Here is a 15,314-nt window from a genome sequence, read left to right as displayed (position 1 = left end):
TCTCTGTAAAAGATGACTGCCTTCAACACCACTCGGCAAACCTCGGCAGATTCCGGTACCCTACATCTAGCCTCGGCTGTATGCCAGTAAGTGATATGTACCTACGCATATACATTTGCGATGCGGCACCGGTTTACTTATAAGGGAAACTTGCCCGCGTTTAGAAAGAAATTCTCAAAATTGTGTAGAATTTTCAGTGCAAATTTGTCCTTGTCTAAAGAAAATCGGATAAACTTGAAAGAAAAACAGCTTCAAACTTTGAAAATTTTGTAAGATAAAACATTCTTCAAATACGTCGTCATCAGTGACGTTATTGGTCGTCAGGGACAACGCCATTGTAATCCGGGAACTTGAAAGTAGGTCTAATGGCGAGATTAGCCGAGATTAGATGTAGGGTACTGGAATCTGTTGAGTGTAATAAAAGACATGTAAAAGTTTATCAGTAAAATAAAAAATATTAAAAAACATGTAAAAGTATATCAAAATATATTTTTTTCAAAAGTCTAAAACATGTTAAGTTACAATTACATATTGTTAAGTTATATTTTTAAAATGTATTAAAATAAAGCCCTAAAATAGATGGTATCTATAAACAGTCCTACCTTGTTAAAGAATAATCCTATTAATCCTATAATTCACTATTGCCAGTTGAGAAATTGGCAAAAATATCATTTTCAGCTTCAAATTCAAACGTTTGAAGATAGTTATTCCATGGTGGGGAATAGGAAAACAAGGGAGGTAATTGTGTTATTATTTCCGGTGTAAATGATTTTTAAGTGTGAGAGAGATAACCTATGACCGTATAATAGTGACAACCTATTGAGCAAAAGACATAGAAATAATTATGTTTTGACTTTCTTAGAAAATATGAAATTGTAACTTTAAGGGCTAAGTAAACTTATAATCAATTAAAAGCTTACTGTCTGATTCATCGTAAATTTTAAACGGATTTCTTCGATTATGAACAAACTACTTAACTTTGGTTATTATAAACTTACCTGTGTGTTTGTAATGAACTCCCGTTCGATAAAATCCATTGCACAACTAATTATCACAACGATGAGAACAATGTCTCTCTTGAAAAATTTGAAAATTTACTTGTAATTTCGACAGAGTCGATGTCAACAATGTCTTCGTGACGTATTGGTCGAATCCAATATACCTGTTGCGGGGGTTGGTTAACATTGAAAGATAGTTTGACAGCGCGATCATTTTAATCGTATATGGGTTTGGGCGACGAAAAATATCAATTGAAGGCAATTACATAGGAGATTTATATGGAAACCATTGATCGCCAGTCTATCAAATTTTCTTCACAATTAAAATATCACTGATTGCACGGATACTCGTAAAAATAAAGTCATAAATAAACTATAAATATCCTATCTTCTTTATGTTATAAATAATTTAACAAGGATCATGAAGCTTACCTCCGAATTCTCTGAGTGTATTTTTAATTTTATACGCATTCTTTCGATCGAATAATAACCGCTTCAGTAACATCTTTAAGCGTGTTGCGGCAGCCCTCAGCGTGTCTATTGCCGTATTGGGTGCCCGGGTGGGTATATAATGCTACTAAGCCCGTATGACCCCGTAAGAAGCGGAACATTAATTCTCGATTCGACAGTTTTGACCGAAGTGTGATAAAGCCCGTAAAACGAATGTATAGTTGTGTTTGTGCGGCATGCGTGTTCAAAAGTAAGTAATCCCATCCGAGTCGCTAATCAAATAATTAGAACAAAATATTTCAAAAAGTAAAGCTATAAAATTTGCAGAGATTTTACTAGAATGTAAAAGACGGTAACTAAATACAGGAATGCGGGTAGTTATGTGTGCGAACGCTCAAACTCAATGCCAATTGTCGTAGGTATCCAGACCACTCGGACCAAAGACTACTCGGACTAAGACCAGTCGGACCAAAACAAGACCAGTCGGACCAATTAAATTATATTATAAGGCTAGACAATATGCTATTTATTTATTATTAAATCACAATACAAAGAAGCAAATAATTCTTATACGGAATTCTTATATTTAGAGTTGTTTGGTTCAATTTTGTGTACGTAAATAAATCAACGATTAGTTTTAAAATTAATTAATAATGGTGCCAAAAATAAATATCAATCTAATTTTTCTTTACTCTTGCAATGAGACTCAGTATGTCCAGACTTTTGACAGTTTCTACATATACGGGTATACTGTTCTTGTCTAATAGCCTAATTTTACTTTTTCCACATTCGCGGTATCCCCAGTGGTTTCATTCCGTTCTACCCCACTAACCCCTGGGTTACTATATATGGGGGGGGGGGGTGGAGACACGTTTTCACGTTATCCGCCCTTGATGCGTTAATATAAACAGCACATAATAATACGAAGACTGGACGTTTATATGCCCCTTTTTAAACGTGACTACAAGTGTGGTTCTCGATATTTTGCGATTTGGAATACAATTATCAATTTATTCAAACAACACGTTATTATTAGTTCGAGTAGTCATATTAAAACACACACAATTATCAATTTATTCAAATAACACTTTATTATTGGTTCGAGTAGTCATATTAAAATAAACACAATTATCAATTTATTAAAATAACACTTTATTATTGGTTCGAGTAATTATATTAAAACAAACGCAATTATCAATTTATTAAAACAACATTTTATTATTGGTCCGAGTCGTCTTTCTGTTGGGTCCGAATAGTCTTTTTGTATGGTCCGAGTAGTCTATTTGTTTGGGCTGAGTGGTCTATCACTTGGTCCGACTGGTCTTGAACCGAGTGATCTTTGGTCCGAGTGGTCATGGATTCTTGTCGTAATTGTACTTGAATTTCCTATGCTGTCACCCCTAATACGAAATGATATCTTCCGCAGAGTGACGTAACCATCTTCCATATTGGTATTTTTCTCTGGGAAAAGTTTGTGATATTTCAATTTTTCAAGAGAGAACTTGTTTTCATCGTTGTGATAATTAGTTGTGCAATGGATTTTATCGAACGGGAGTTCATTACAAACACACAGGTAAGTTTATAATAACCAACGTTAAGTAGTTTGTTCATAATCGAAGAAATCCGTTTAAAATTTACGATGAATCAGACAGTAAATGAATAAACTGAAAATATACTGAAAGTTGGGCTAGTTTTTAAGTGGTGATGGACATATCGTTCTAATTATGACCTTTGTTTCAATTAAACATGACCTTGAATTCAATTAAATTGAATAATCATAATTACGGGTTTAAAACACTTCCGTTTTTTTACTTTCTAGGAAATGGGCTCGTCTGCTTCACAGAGAAAACTAGCGTTTAGAGATTCGTCGAGACATCCTAGTAATCGTCACATAAACGGAAAAAACCCTGTCAAACAACGAGACAACAATCATCCCACGGCAGTTAGTCAGATAAATGTAGTCAGTGAGAACGCTATCAATAACACTATCACGTTGGATAACACAGTTGACGCCACAATTGGAAGACAAAATCTTAAAACAAGTGTTCAAAAAACGGGATCCAAACGAGACATGGATGATCAAGACCGAAAAGTAGATGTGGTCGACCAAAACGAGAGTCACGAAGAGCGACACAAACGAACATTTAAAGCGTATAAATCCGAGATTAACCAGTTGTTGTCTTCACTAGAAAAAGATGAACAAAATAAAACGATCTTGATGTCGGTTATAGAAAAAACTAACGAAATTTACATCAGCGCGGACGCCAACTTCAGCCACACATGGATGACAAAACATCGAACGGCAGTTTGTGACTACATCCACTGCCATGGCCAGATAATACCAGTTATATGTGAAGCGATGATAAGCGAGAAAGATTCGAATGATATGTCTTGTATACTGTACGCTGGTTCGTTAACTATGGTGTGCCTGTCCGACCACTCTAGAGACTGTACTGTTGATATTTGCGCTGTGCCGGGATTTAACGAGTTTCTCTATGAATTTATTGATAAAAATAAAGAGAATAGCCCGTATGTGACGTCATTAGGCGTGAGTATGTCTATTTATATCGTTTAGCCGGGAGATTGGTCTCAGATTTGGTCTAATCTAACGGTATCCAGACAACTCGGACCAATTCATAGACCACTCGGACCATGACCACTCGGACCAATTCATAGACCACTGGGACCTACGCAAAATATCACTCGGACCATTTATTTTGGTATAATGTAACTTGGCAGATGAGTCTCAGGTTTTGGTATAATTTAACTTGGCAGACGAGTCTTAGCTTTGCTATAATCTAACTTGGCAGATTTGTGTCAGATTTTGGTATAATCTAACTTGGCAGACTGGTCCCCGATTTGGTCTAATCTATCTTGGCAGACAGTCTCAGATTTGGTCTAATCTAGTTCAGCTCTGAACGTAGGTCTCATTTTACACTCGACCTCTACGTTCAGGGACTGTCCTATTGGATCCTTGTCGAAAATCTAATCGCTTCCCAGTCAATTTTACTGGGCAACTTTTTACTGCTAACCGGTCGCGTGTCAGTCCCTGTGAACGCCTGAACAATATAAATGAACATCTTAGGGAGAAAATAAGACCTTGCTTACCTGGCTACAGTCAGTATGAGCGACATAACACGCTGTTAAAAAATACGTCTCCGTCTTCTAACTGACTTGGCGGACATCATTGAAAGGGTAACGCACAAATTTAAGAACTCGGCCATATAAGGTGAAACGAAATTTAGGTAAGCCTGGTGCGAACAAATTGGGATTTTTGAAAGAATTTGATTGTAAATTATTGTAATTAAGCTAGGCAAAGCAATAAATCACTGAAGATTCTCAACTTTTCAAAGATTTCATTTTTTTTTCTCCCAGGCTTACCTAAATTTCGTTTCATCTTATATGGCCGAGTTCTTAAACTAGCACACTGATCCGCAGTGAATATTTGCTTGGCCGCGACAATCACTGATAAGGATGACATTGATGCGGCTTAATGAGCTAGAAATATTAACTTTTTTCCTGCGACAAATTAAATTCTAAAACATTTTTTGTATATATTGGAAAAATAAATAAAGGCGTTTGACGTATTTGTAGGTAAAAATTATTTCCGATTTAGTGTAAATGGGTATTAAATTGACTAAAATGCAGCATTCTCTCCGAAGCAGTTATGTCTTATGTAAACAATGCACGCGCCATTGAGCCAATGATTCACACCGCGTGCTGTGACAGCACGTACGTGTTAAGGCAGTCATCTATGACAGAGATATTATACGAGACTCGTAATTCTCTGTGAAACAGATTGCTGAACTAGGTCTAATCTATCTTGGCAGACTGTGAAGAAGCACAATTCTGTCTTATGCTACCTATTAATTAATGATTAGTGCCTATCCTTTATTTGTCTATTTATTTAATTTATTTTTCAAATCTATTTATTTATATTTTAAATTTTCTTCTTTTTACATTTTTTTTTTAAATTTTCTTCTTTTTTTACATTTATTTTTTCTTAATTTTAAATTATTGATTTCGTAAAAACCTTTTTTTTTTTACATTTATTCATTTAAAATTTATTTATTTTTTTAAATGTATTTTTTAAATGTATTTTTTAAATGTATTTTTTAAATGTATTTTTTGAATGTATTTTTTTAGTTGTATTTTTTAAATCAATTTTTTTAAATGTATTTTTTAAATTTATTTATTTACAGAGAGACAGTGTAATAACTAGGATTCTGATGGTGATTCACAACGTATCAATGACACATGTTAACATACCCTTATTACAACAACTCAACATCGTCAAAGTTTTAAAAAATTATTTATCGTTTAACAACGATACGATTAAACTTGTTTCTCTGTTGGCTATAGCTGATTTGATGAAGGATGACGAGGCGCATTATATCGCCACTAACATATCCGTTATAACGTCTTTGTTGAAGCTATTTGAACAAACTATCAACAGCGAAGGTCACAGAGAGGCAGACGGAAAGGGTGTAATATGGTCTTCACTTGAACTGGTGAAAGGTACATTTTGTCTTTATTTACAGTAAACAAATGAACATGACGTTATACCCCGTCTTAAGGGACGTTATACCCCGTCTTACACGACGTTTTGCCCGTCTTAAGTGACGTTATACCCCGTCTTAAGTGACGCTATACCCCGTCTTACGAGACAATATACCCCCATTCGGCAAACCTCGACAGATTCTACGCATCTAATATCGGCTGTATGACGAATTCCGCCATATTGGAACTATTTTAAAGGTCCCGGATGAAAAATGACTGCGCCCATGGAGATTTCTGTGGAGAGTGTATTATATCAACAAAGGTCAAGTTTGGCATTGGGTTTGGGGAATTACCAGGGAATTATATCAAACCAGCATCCTTGAGGCAATATCTCTGCTCGTTTAGTTATATACACTCGACAAAAAACGCCATTTTGGGACTTTTTTGTAAAAGCTGCACGTTTTCCTGTTAAAGTAAACCGGTAGCCGCATCGCAAATGTATGGGCGTAGGTACATATCAATTACTATCATACAGCCGAGGTTAGATGTAGGGTACCCGAATCTGCCGAGGTTTGCCGAGTGATTATACCCCGTCTTAAGTGACGTTATACCCCGTCTTGCATGACGCTTTACCCCGTCTTAAGTGACGCTATACCCCGTCTTAAGTGACGTTATACCCCGTCTTGCACGACGTTTTTACCCGTCTTAAGTGACGTTTTACCCCGTCTTGCACAACGCTTTACCCCTTCTTAAGTGACGTTATACCCCGTCTTAAGTGACGCTATATCCCGTCTTAAGAGACGTTATACCCCGTCTTGCACGACGTTTTACCCGTCTTAAGTGACGTTATACCCCGTCTTGCACAACGCTTTACCCCGTCTTAAGTGACGTTATACCCCGTCTTAAGTGACGCTATATCCCGTCTTAAGTGATGCCATGCCTCGTCTTACGAGACATTTTACCCCCTTTTAAGTGACGTTATACAACGTATTAGTGTCTTCCGTAACTATTATCCTCGTTTACGCATCGTTTTTCTCCGTCTTATGTGGCGTTATATGCATGGTTAACGCGTGTTAATGATCTTGATTTTAAAAAAAACGTCATTTTGGTTGTTTCATATTTTTTAGGTATTGGTAGACTGGCTAGGAATGACGACAACAAGAAGTTGCTGGTTGATCAAGGCTGTCTGCCATCTTTAATAAAACTTGCCAAATCCACAGATTTAGAGGAAAAGAAGGGTAGGTAACTCATCATATATCTGAAGCTCTCCCACACCCTCCCCCTCGAAATACATTATCAATGAGTTTCTAGATATAAGGTTCGTTCTCAAATCTGTCGTAGAATTATATTGGTAGGCCCCTGAGTCGGACCCCCCACCCCCACCCCTTCTCCCGGTGCGAGAAACCATTTTAAAAACAAAACTAGTTGTGTGCTGTTGGCGACATTTTTCGCGGATAGCTGCTTTTCCACCCATTTACATCGAATTCCATCTGTCAATGGTTCATTTACATTCAGGCCAACATTGGTTTCTTGTCCCATCCAAACGACTATACATTTTTCTTGTCAGGCCCTTCGCCTTCATCCTACACAACTGACAAGGGAACACCACGGGGGAAAAAAATCCTGGTGAACTGTTTTGACCAATATGTGACCGAACCCGGAATCTTCTGGTTGGAGGGCAAGAGGCTTGGGCATACTCACTGAGCCACGATATAGATTTGATAAGTATAGTGAGGAGCCACTCTGGCTCAGTGAGTAAAGTGCAGGCTAGCTAACCAAGAAGTTCCGTGTTCGATCCCTGTGTTCATCGGGATTTTTCCGGCGTGATCTCTACTTGTCAGTGGTGTTGGACAGAGGGCTGGGCAAAGCATAACGTATAGCCGTTTGAATAGTGACGAAAAACCGAGATCCCGTATACACATGGGGGGGGGGGCTGAATGGTTAGCACATGCGCGCTGTATCATAAAGTCTGTCATTGAGTCAACTGGCGGGGTTTCGATTCCCCGCTTGTAGGTGACAAGGAGTAGGGTCGCATGTCCAACCTCATGGGTTTTCTCCGGGTCCTCCGGTTTCCTCCCACTGCTAAAGACCCCTACGCGCAAGCGAATTATGGAAATAAAATTGAACCATATGTTAGTCCCGAAATGACCTAGTTTGTGTCGAGTGGACGTTAAACACCATCTCTATCTCTCTCTCTCTCTCTCTCTCTGTCTGTCTCTCCGTATAGACATTGGCTTGCACGTAAAAGAATCCTTGACAGTTGGAATTCTATATAAGAGCAGGCCGCGGAGCCGCTGTCCGGATATAAATTTCCCTCATAGTACACTGTATGGCCCGTCTTCATTTTCCCAGTCGGAGCTGAACAGTAGGACGTTAAACCCCGTTGAGATCAGAAAGTCAACTTAAATTAGCAATTCCAAAAAGTAAGAAAAGGGCAATGACAAGAACATTCCAATATACCGCCTCTGTATTCTGGAATTCACTACCTCAAACTGTGAAACATGCGTCTTCAAGTTTTATCTTCAAAAAGGAGTTAGTAAAACACGTTAAATCTTTGAACCCTTGTTAATTACTGTTGTCCTCTGAATGTATGTTTATTTGCCTTTTTTTTCTTTCTTTCTTGTTTGTTTGATATTTCTTTATTATAAGCTTATATAATATGATATATATACGCACTTTGTAAATATTATTACTGTGTAGTTGCTAGTTTTATAGAGTAGGAGGGACATGTTGAAAATTAGAACTCATGTTCTAAATATGTTCCCTCAGAAAATAAAGTCATTATTATTTCTTTTTATTTATTCGAAGTGGATATTTAACCGTATACGGCAAAGTATCTACTTCCACTATTTTACCGTACATCGTTTCGGCGCAGAAGCACGATTTTACGGGAAAAACATAAACCACTGACAGTCTTAGTACTTAAATTAAAACCAAAATCCGCAGAAATGCGCCCTCGACCAAAATAGAATAATATTCTAAATGCTTTTCTACAATTTACATTTATTATCTTATTTTCTTTTAAAAATAATTCTCCAGTTTCTACCATAGAAATTCAAGTATGGCTATTTCCTTCCTTTATAAGAAACTTAAAAAGTAGCAATGTTAGACAAAGAACGAATAGAACTGTTGGGTTAGGATTAGGGTTAGGGGTTATTATTAGGGTTAGGATTAGGGTTATGGGTTAATGTCAGACGCCAAAGTGAAAACGGCTAAGTCCAGGTATCAGAGAAATTCAAGTATGGCTATTTCGTTCCTTTATAAGAAACGGAAAAAGTAGCAATGTTAGACAAAGAACGAATAGAACTGTTGGGTTAGGATTTGGGTTATTATTAGGATTTGGATTTGGGTTATGGGTTAATGTCAGACGCCAAAGTGAAAACTGGTAAGTCCAGGTATCAGAGAACTGCGCATGTTAAACGGAAGCGTACGGCAAAATAGTAAATAAAGTAATGTGCCGTATACGGTTAAATATCCACTGCCACTGCCTTATTTATTTCCAGAGAGTTTAAAGGCGTTGTGGGTTTTATCGTTTAATGAGAATAACCAGGATAGGATTATAGATGAACCCGGGTTGATTCAGTATATTGACGATGAAAATAGAACTGGTGAGACAGAGGTCAAGGCCACGTGTTCCGGTATTTTATGGACCTTAAGACTCAAACTTTTACAATCAAAGGAATATGAAGCTATTGGTAAGTCTTTTGACCATTGTCTGTGGTATCATTTCGGTGGAAGCGGTCGTTTAATAAACTTTCTCACACACATTCGTTTGACTTTCTCGTTGGCTGATTGGTTTAACGCGTGCGCGTTATATCATTAGGTCAGCCATTGAGTCAAGTGGCGTGGTTTCGATTCCCCGCTTGTACGTGCCAAGGAGTATAATCGCCTGTCCAACCTCATGGGGTTTCTCCGGGTCCCCCGATTTACCCCCACAGCTAAAGAACCCTATATGCAAGCGAATTATTGAAATAAAAATTAACCGTATTATTTTGTTAGTCCCGAAATGACCGAGTTTGTGTCGAGTGGACGTTAAACCCCATTTCTCTCCCTACTTATAGCTACTGCTTTTGAAAAAATTAATTGTGCCAATAAAATAGATCCAGTTACACAACTAATGTCGTGACACCCAATTTTATAAAATTAATCGTTAATATTGATAAACGTACCATATGTTAAATAAATACTTTATGTGATTGCATTTAGTTTGTCTCATAATATTCGACATATAGTTTGTCTCATACTTTCCACCATATAGTTTGTCTCACATTCACCATATAGTTTGTCTCATATTCCAACTTCGAGGGCTTTCTCCGGGTCCTCCGGTTTCCTCCCACTGATAAAGACCCTTACGCGCAAGCGAATTATGAAAATAAAATTGAACCATATGTTAGTCCCGAAATGACCTAGTTTGTGTGGAGTGGACGTTGAACCCCATTTCTCTCTTTCTTTCTCTTGTCTCATATTATTCACTATATTATTGGAGCTGACGTGCCATAAAACTCTATTTCATTCAATTATTCCCCCTTTCCTCTGTCCCTCTATCCCGGTTGGAACTGACGTGCCATAAAACTATTTCATTCATTCATTTCCCCTCTCTCTCTATTGTTTGCCATAATGATTAACTTTTTTAGGTGAAAGACTTTCCACAATTGATAAAGCAGAAAACGATGATGAAGAAAAAGGGCACGTGATGATTAGTTATCAATGGGCCAATCAGGATGTGTTAATTAAAGTACGTGATGAGTTACGTCGTCATGGTTATAAAGTATGGATGGACATTGATGACATGGAAGGATCAACGCTACAAGCAATGGCGGAGGCTATTGAACAGGCGGAAGTGGTTTTAATCTGTATGTCGAGGAAATATAAAGACAGCCCAAACTGTCGAGCAGGTAAGATAGAAAACATGGTAGCCACGGAAATGAAATGGAAATTTTCCGCCCTGTTGTTTCGTACTAATTGCGCAAATGACGACTGGTATACGCTGTGTGTTATGAGATAACATAGGCGCTACCGTTCATTCTTCGTCAAATTCCAACTGTCGGGCTTCTGTTACATGCACAACGTAAAAACTGGACCTCAGTTTTCCCCCCATCCGAACGATTAGACGCTTTCTCGACCAACACCGGGATTGAGTCCGGGACCTCCTGGTCAGTGAGCCAGGGCGATCCTCAATGAACCACGTGACGCAAAGGTCTGGTCTATTTGGTGTACATTATTGGGCGTATCTAGTAGAAAATGTACACATTCGTTCCATACTGCACACAGCGATGCATCTACTTCATACCTCGAGAATACCAGTTTTCAGGCGGAGCTAACTGTAGAGGGCAGCCAAAGTTTGGGATGCATTCGTTCATGAGGGACGGGCGAATGGTTTAGCGCGTGCCTGTTAAACCCTAAGGTCCGTCACAGAACAAGTGGCCTGGTTTCGATTCCCCGCTTATACGTAACATGGAGTTGGGTCGCCACCTAACCTCGTGGGTTTTCTGTGGGCCCTAATGTTCCCAAGCGAATTATTAGACCATAAGGTCCGTCACAGAACAAGTGGCGTGGTTTCGATTCCCCGCTTATACGTAACATGGAGTAGGGTCGCCAGTCCAACCTCGCGGGTTTTCTGTGGGCCCTAATTTTCCCTCCCACAGCTAAAGACCGCAAGCGAATTATTGAAACGGAACTGAACCATATGTTAGTCCCGAAATGACTTGGTATGTGTCGAATGAACGTTAAACTGCATTCATTCATTCATTCATTCATTAACTCATTCATTCATTTATTCATTCATTCATTCATCAACTCATTCATTCATTCATCAATTCATCCATCCATTCGTTTATTCATTCATCAATTCTTTCATTCATTAATTCATTCATTCATCCATCCATTCATGTATTCTTTCATTCATTCATTTATTCTATATAAACAGAAGGAGAATATGCGCATCAAAGACGTAAGAAGATTATACCACTAATACTAGAACGTGGCTATCAACCTGATGGCTGGCTGGGTTTAATTCTCGGAGCTAAACTATTCTACGATTTTAGCGGAAAATATTCCTTTCAATCAAGAGTTGGTGGGTTATTGAAAGATATTAAAATCAAGGTGAACAGTCAACTGGATTCAACCACCACAGCGTCGACGGCGACCAATGTTTTAGATAAACATAATAAGGTAAGTAATACAAAAAAGGAATGGTGTGGTTTCGAATCCCCGGTTGTACGTGGCAAGGAGTAGGGTCGCCTATCCAACCTCGCGGGTTTTCTCCGGCGCCTCTGGTTTCCTCCCACTGCTAAAGACCCCTATGCGCAAGCGAATTATGTAAATAAAATTAAACCATATGTTAGTCCCGAAATGACCTAGTTTGTGTCGAGTGGACGTTAAACCCCATTTCTCTCTCTCTCTCTCTCTCTCTCTCTCTCTCTCTCTCTCTCACTAAAACGGAATTGACATCTGTATGTACCCTATCTGATTAAAACACAGATCCTATTTCGTTTCGTTTTTTATAGTTCAAAATTTCGTTTTACTTGTCTTTACTACACTAGGACCTAAAAGAGTTGTTATATAACTGCGTCCTTGTTGATGTGAGGGATTAGCCAATGAAATGGTGTGTTACGGTGAGTTTTTGGCGTGAGGTGCACGGTCAGCACGGAACTGTGGGTAACATCAACGCTGATTGGTTAATGAAATGTCAGACGGCATAGGGTCGAGAGCCACTCCTATGACCCCTGACGCGACCTCCAACCACAACTGGTCAAATCTTTATGTGGTGTAGCAATCCGAAAGTATAAAAAACGAAACAAAATATAGATCTGTATTTGGTATATACTGAGACGCAATGATAACAAATGACTGGTTTGACAGGATGTTTTGACGCAACCTAATGTGGCTAAAATGTGATTTTTCAACCGATTATAGCTTGGAGATTTACCGACACGAAAACATCAACAACCTGCGGAGGCCATAACAACTTTACTACGGATTGAATCGTAGGAACAAACGGTAACGGCGTTGAGTCAGAATTGGGCCAAAATTTAAGTTCCAAGTCTTCCACTAGATATGAATTAAGAAAATGATTTTTGGCTGACATTCTGAGGAATGGATCTTTGGTTTGTCATTTGTTCGGTTGTGTGTTCGATCCTCGAATTCGCTTTCCTACACCTGTAGGTCTATCACAGCTCATTCAGTTACCATGATGACTCACCACACCCTTTCTAGGCTGTTTTATTACCATGACGACTCACCCCACCCTTGTAGACCGTTTTATTACCATGATGACTCACCACACCCTTTCTAGACTGTTTTATTACCATGACGACTCACCCCACCCTTGTAGACCGTTTTATTACCATGATGACTCACCACACCCTTTCTAGACTGTTTTATTACCATGACGACTCACCATGCCCTTTCCTTGCTGTTTTATTACCTTGACGACCCACCATATCCATTCTAGACCCTTTCTTTTTTATTAATATGACGACTCAAAATAGCCTTTCTAAACCGTTTTTTTTACCATGACGACCAACAATACCTATTGGATTTTCACCGGCTAAAGACCCTACGCGCAATCGAATTATGTAAATAAAATTGAACCATGTTAGTCCCAATTTGACCTAGTTTTGGTCAAGTGGACGTTAAACCCCATTATATATAATTTTATATTTATAGGCATTAGTACAAGTACACCAAGATGTGGTTTATTCTACAAGACGTTCCCTATCTTCAAACACAGTCATCAGATCGTGGACTAATGACCAAATAAAACAATGGTTATCTACTCATAAACTATCGGGGTAAGTTTTACTGGTGTTCCACAAGATTCCGTTCTTGGCCCATTTCTTTTTAATGTCAGTTAATCTTTTTACTAAGACAGTAGACTAGGGTAAGTCCCGTTTAGCTTCAATATTTTATACCTAGTCTTAATATTATAAACTATTATGACGTCAATATTTTATACCTAGTCCTTATATAAATAGTATTATGACGTCAGTATTTTATACCTAGTCGTTATATAAAATAATATATCATGACGTTATTAATTTATATATATATATATATATTGGATAATGTCTAATAGTAGGCTTACTATAATGTTAAAACGGTTTTTATAGATCAAGAATTGAAGAATTAACTGGCATAGAGTTGGCATTTCTACGTAAGCTACAACACATGGTGAGTATTAGATAGTCAACTTTGGATCCCTTGTAGGCCATTTTTGATAAACAAGGCTATAACAGCCATTTTGATTTTCGACGATCATGTGACAACCCAGACATGCTCGTAAAATGACATGCCTATAATGGTTGTAATAATCAGCTAGCTTAGCGTTACTTTAATTGTGACCGTCTTGGCGAATTCCTTGCCATTTGCATTACAACCACCTGTTCATTTGTTTATATACCTAAAGCGGCACATATACCCACGTGTTTTTATTATAACCACGTGTTTTTATCATAACCACATGTTTTTATCATAACCACGTGTTTTTATCATAACCACGTGTTTTTATCATAACCACGTATTTTTTTTTTATCATAACCACGTGTTTCATTATTCCTACGTGTTTTTATTATAACCACGTGGTTTTTATTATAACCACGTGTTTTATTATAATCCCCTGTTTTATTATAACCACGCGTTTTTATTCATTTCAGGCACCAGATTTATATTTCCGGAAATTAGAGAATGATTTAAATTTGAAATCTCTGACAGATTTAGCCAAGTTTGACGCTGCCATGGATGAATTACCCTAGGATCATATGCGTCCCCGGATACGTCATCGAACAGCGCAATACTTAATTTTACAAAATGAAACTAGTGCCCACGTTCCTCCTTAACTATGCCCCTCTTTCATGCCTTAACGCTTTTTATCTGGGAGCCGTCGCATGTAAACGGTAAATTTAAATGAAATAGGGTTTAACGTCCTAATGTTCTGCTCCGAACTGGGCTAATGAAGACGGGCATACGCCATACAGTGTGCTATGGGGGAAATTTTACCCGGACAGCGGCACTGCGGCCTACTCTCATATCGAATTCCAACTGCCAAGGTATCTTTTACGTGTACGCCAATGTGTACACAGGACCCCGGTTTTTCGTGCCATCCGAACGACTAGACAGCTTTCCCTGTCAGGCCCTCCGACCTGCATCACTGACAAGGGGGGACCACGCCGGAAAATCTGGATGAACTTTCTCGGCCAATGCAGGGGTCGAACATCGTTCATTCTTTTTGGGGATCACGTGGCTAAGTGGGTAAGACGCTGGCTCGCTAGCCTGGAGGTCGGGTGTTCGATCCCTGCATTGGCCGAGAAAGTTCATCCAGATTTTCCGGTGTGGTTTCCCCTTGTCAGTGATGCAGGACGGAGGGTC

The 15,314-nt window shown here is 38.5% G+C and overlaps 2 protein-coding genes across 2 annotated transcripts in view; one reads left to right on the top strand and one right to left on the bottom strand.

Moving 5' to 3' along the window:
- The window catches only part of LOC126814130 (uncharacterized), a 22,172-nt gene extending 17,540 nt beyond the window's left edge, over positions 1–4,632 (bottom strand). The window contains exon 1 of the mRNA XM_050539271.2: positions 4,557–4,632. The gene's annotated coding sequence lies outside the window, so the exon portion shown is untranslated. The remainder of the gene's footprint in view (positions 1–4,556) is intronic.
- The window catches only part of LOC126810559 (uncharacterized), a 19,625-nt gene extending 4,311 nt beyond the window's left edge, over positions 1–15,314 (top strand). Inside the window, exons 2-10 of the mRNA XM_050535728.2 lie at positions 3,268–3,996; positions 5,651–5,966; positions 7,076–7,186; positions 9,452–9,643; positions 10,583–10,843; positions 11,875–12,119; positions 13,617–13,741; positions 14,060–14,120; positions 14,603–15,314. Of these exons, the coding sequence (XP_050391685.1) occupies positions 3,271–3,996; positions 5,651–5,966; positions 7,076–7,186; positions 9,452–9,643; positions 10,583–10,843; positions 11,875–12,119; positions 13,617–13,741; positions 14,060–14,120; positions 14,603–14,701 (2,136 nt within the window). The 5' untranslated portion in view covers positions 3,268–3,270 and the 3' untranslated portion in view covers positions 14,702–15,314. The remainder of the gene's footprint in view (positions 1–3,267; positions 3,997–5,650; positions 5,967–7,075; positions 7,187–9,451; positions 9,644–10,582; positions 10,844–11,874; positions 12,120–13,616; positions 13,742–14,059; positions 14,121–14,602) is intronic.

This window comes from Patella vulgata, chromosome 1 (genome assembly GCF_932274485.2).
Source record: "Patella vulgata chromosome 1, xgPatVulg1.2, whole genome shotgun sequence".
Classification (NCBI taxonomy): Eukaryota; Metazoa; Mollusca; class Gastropoda; family Patellidae; genus Patella; species Patella vulgata.
This window is presented reverse-complemented; position numbering and strand designations above follow the sequence as displayed.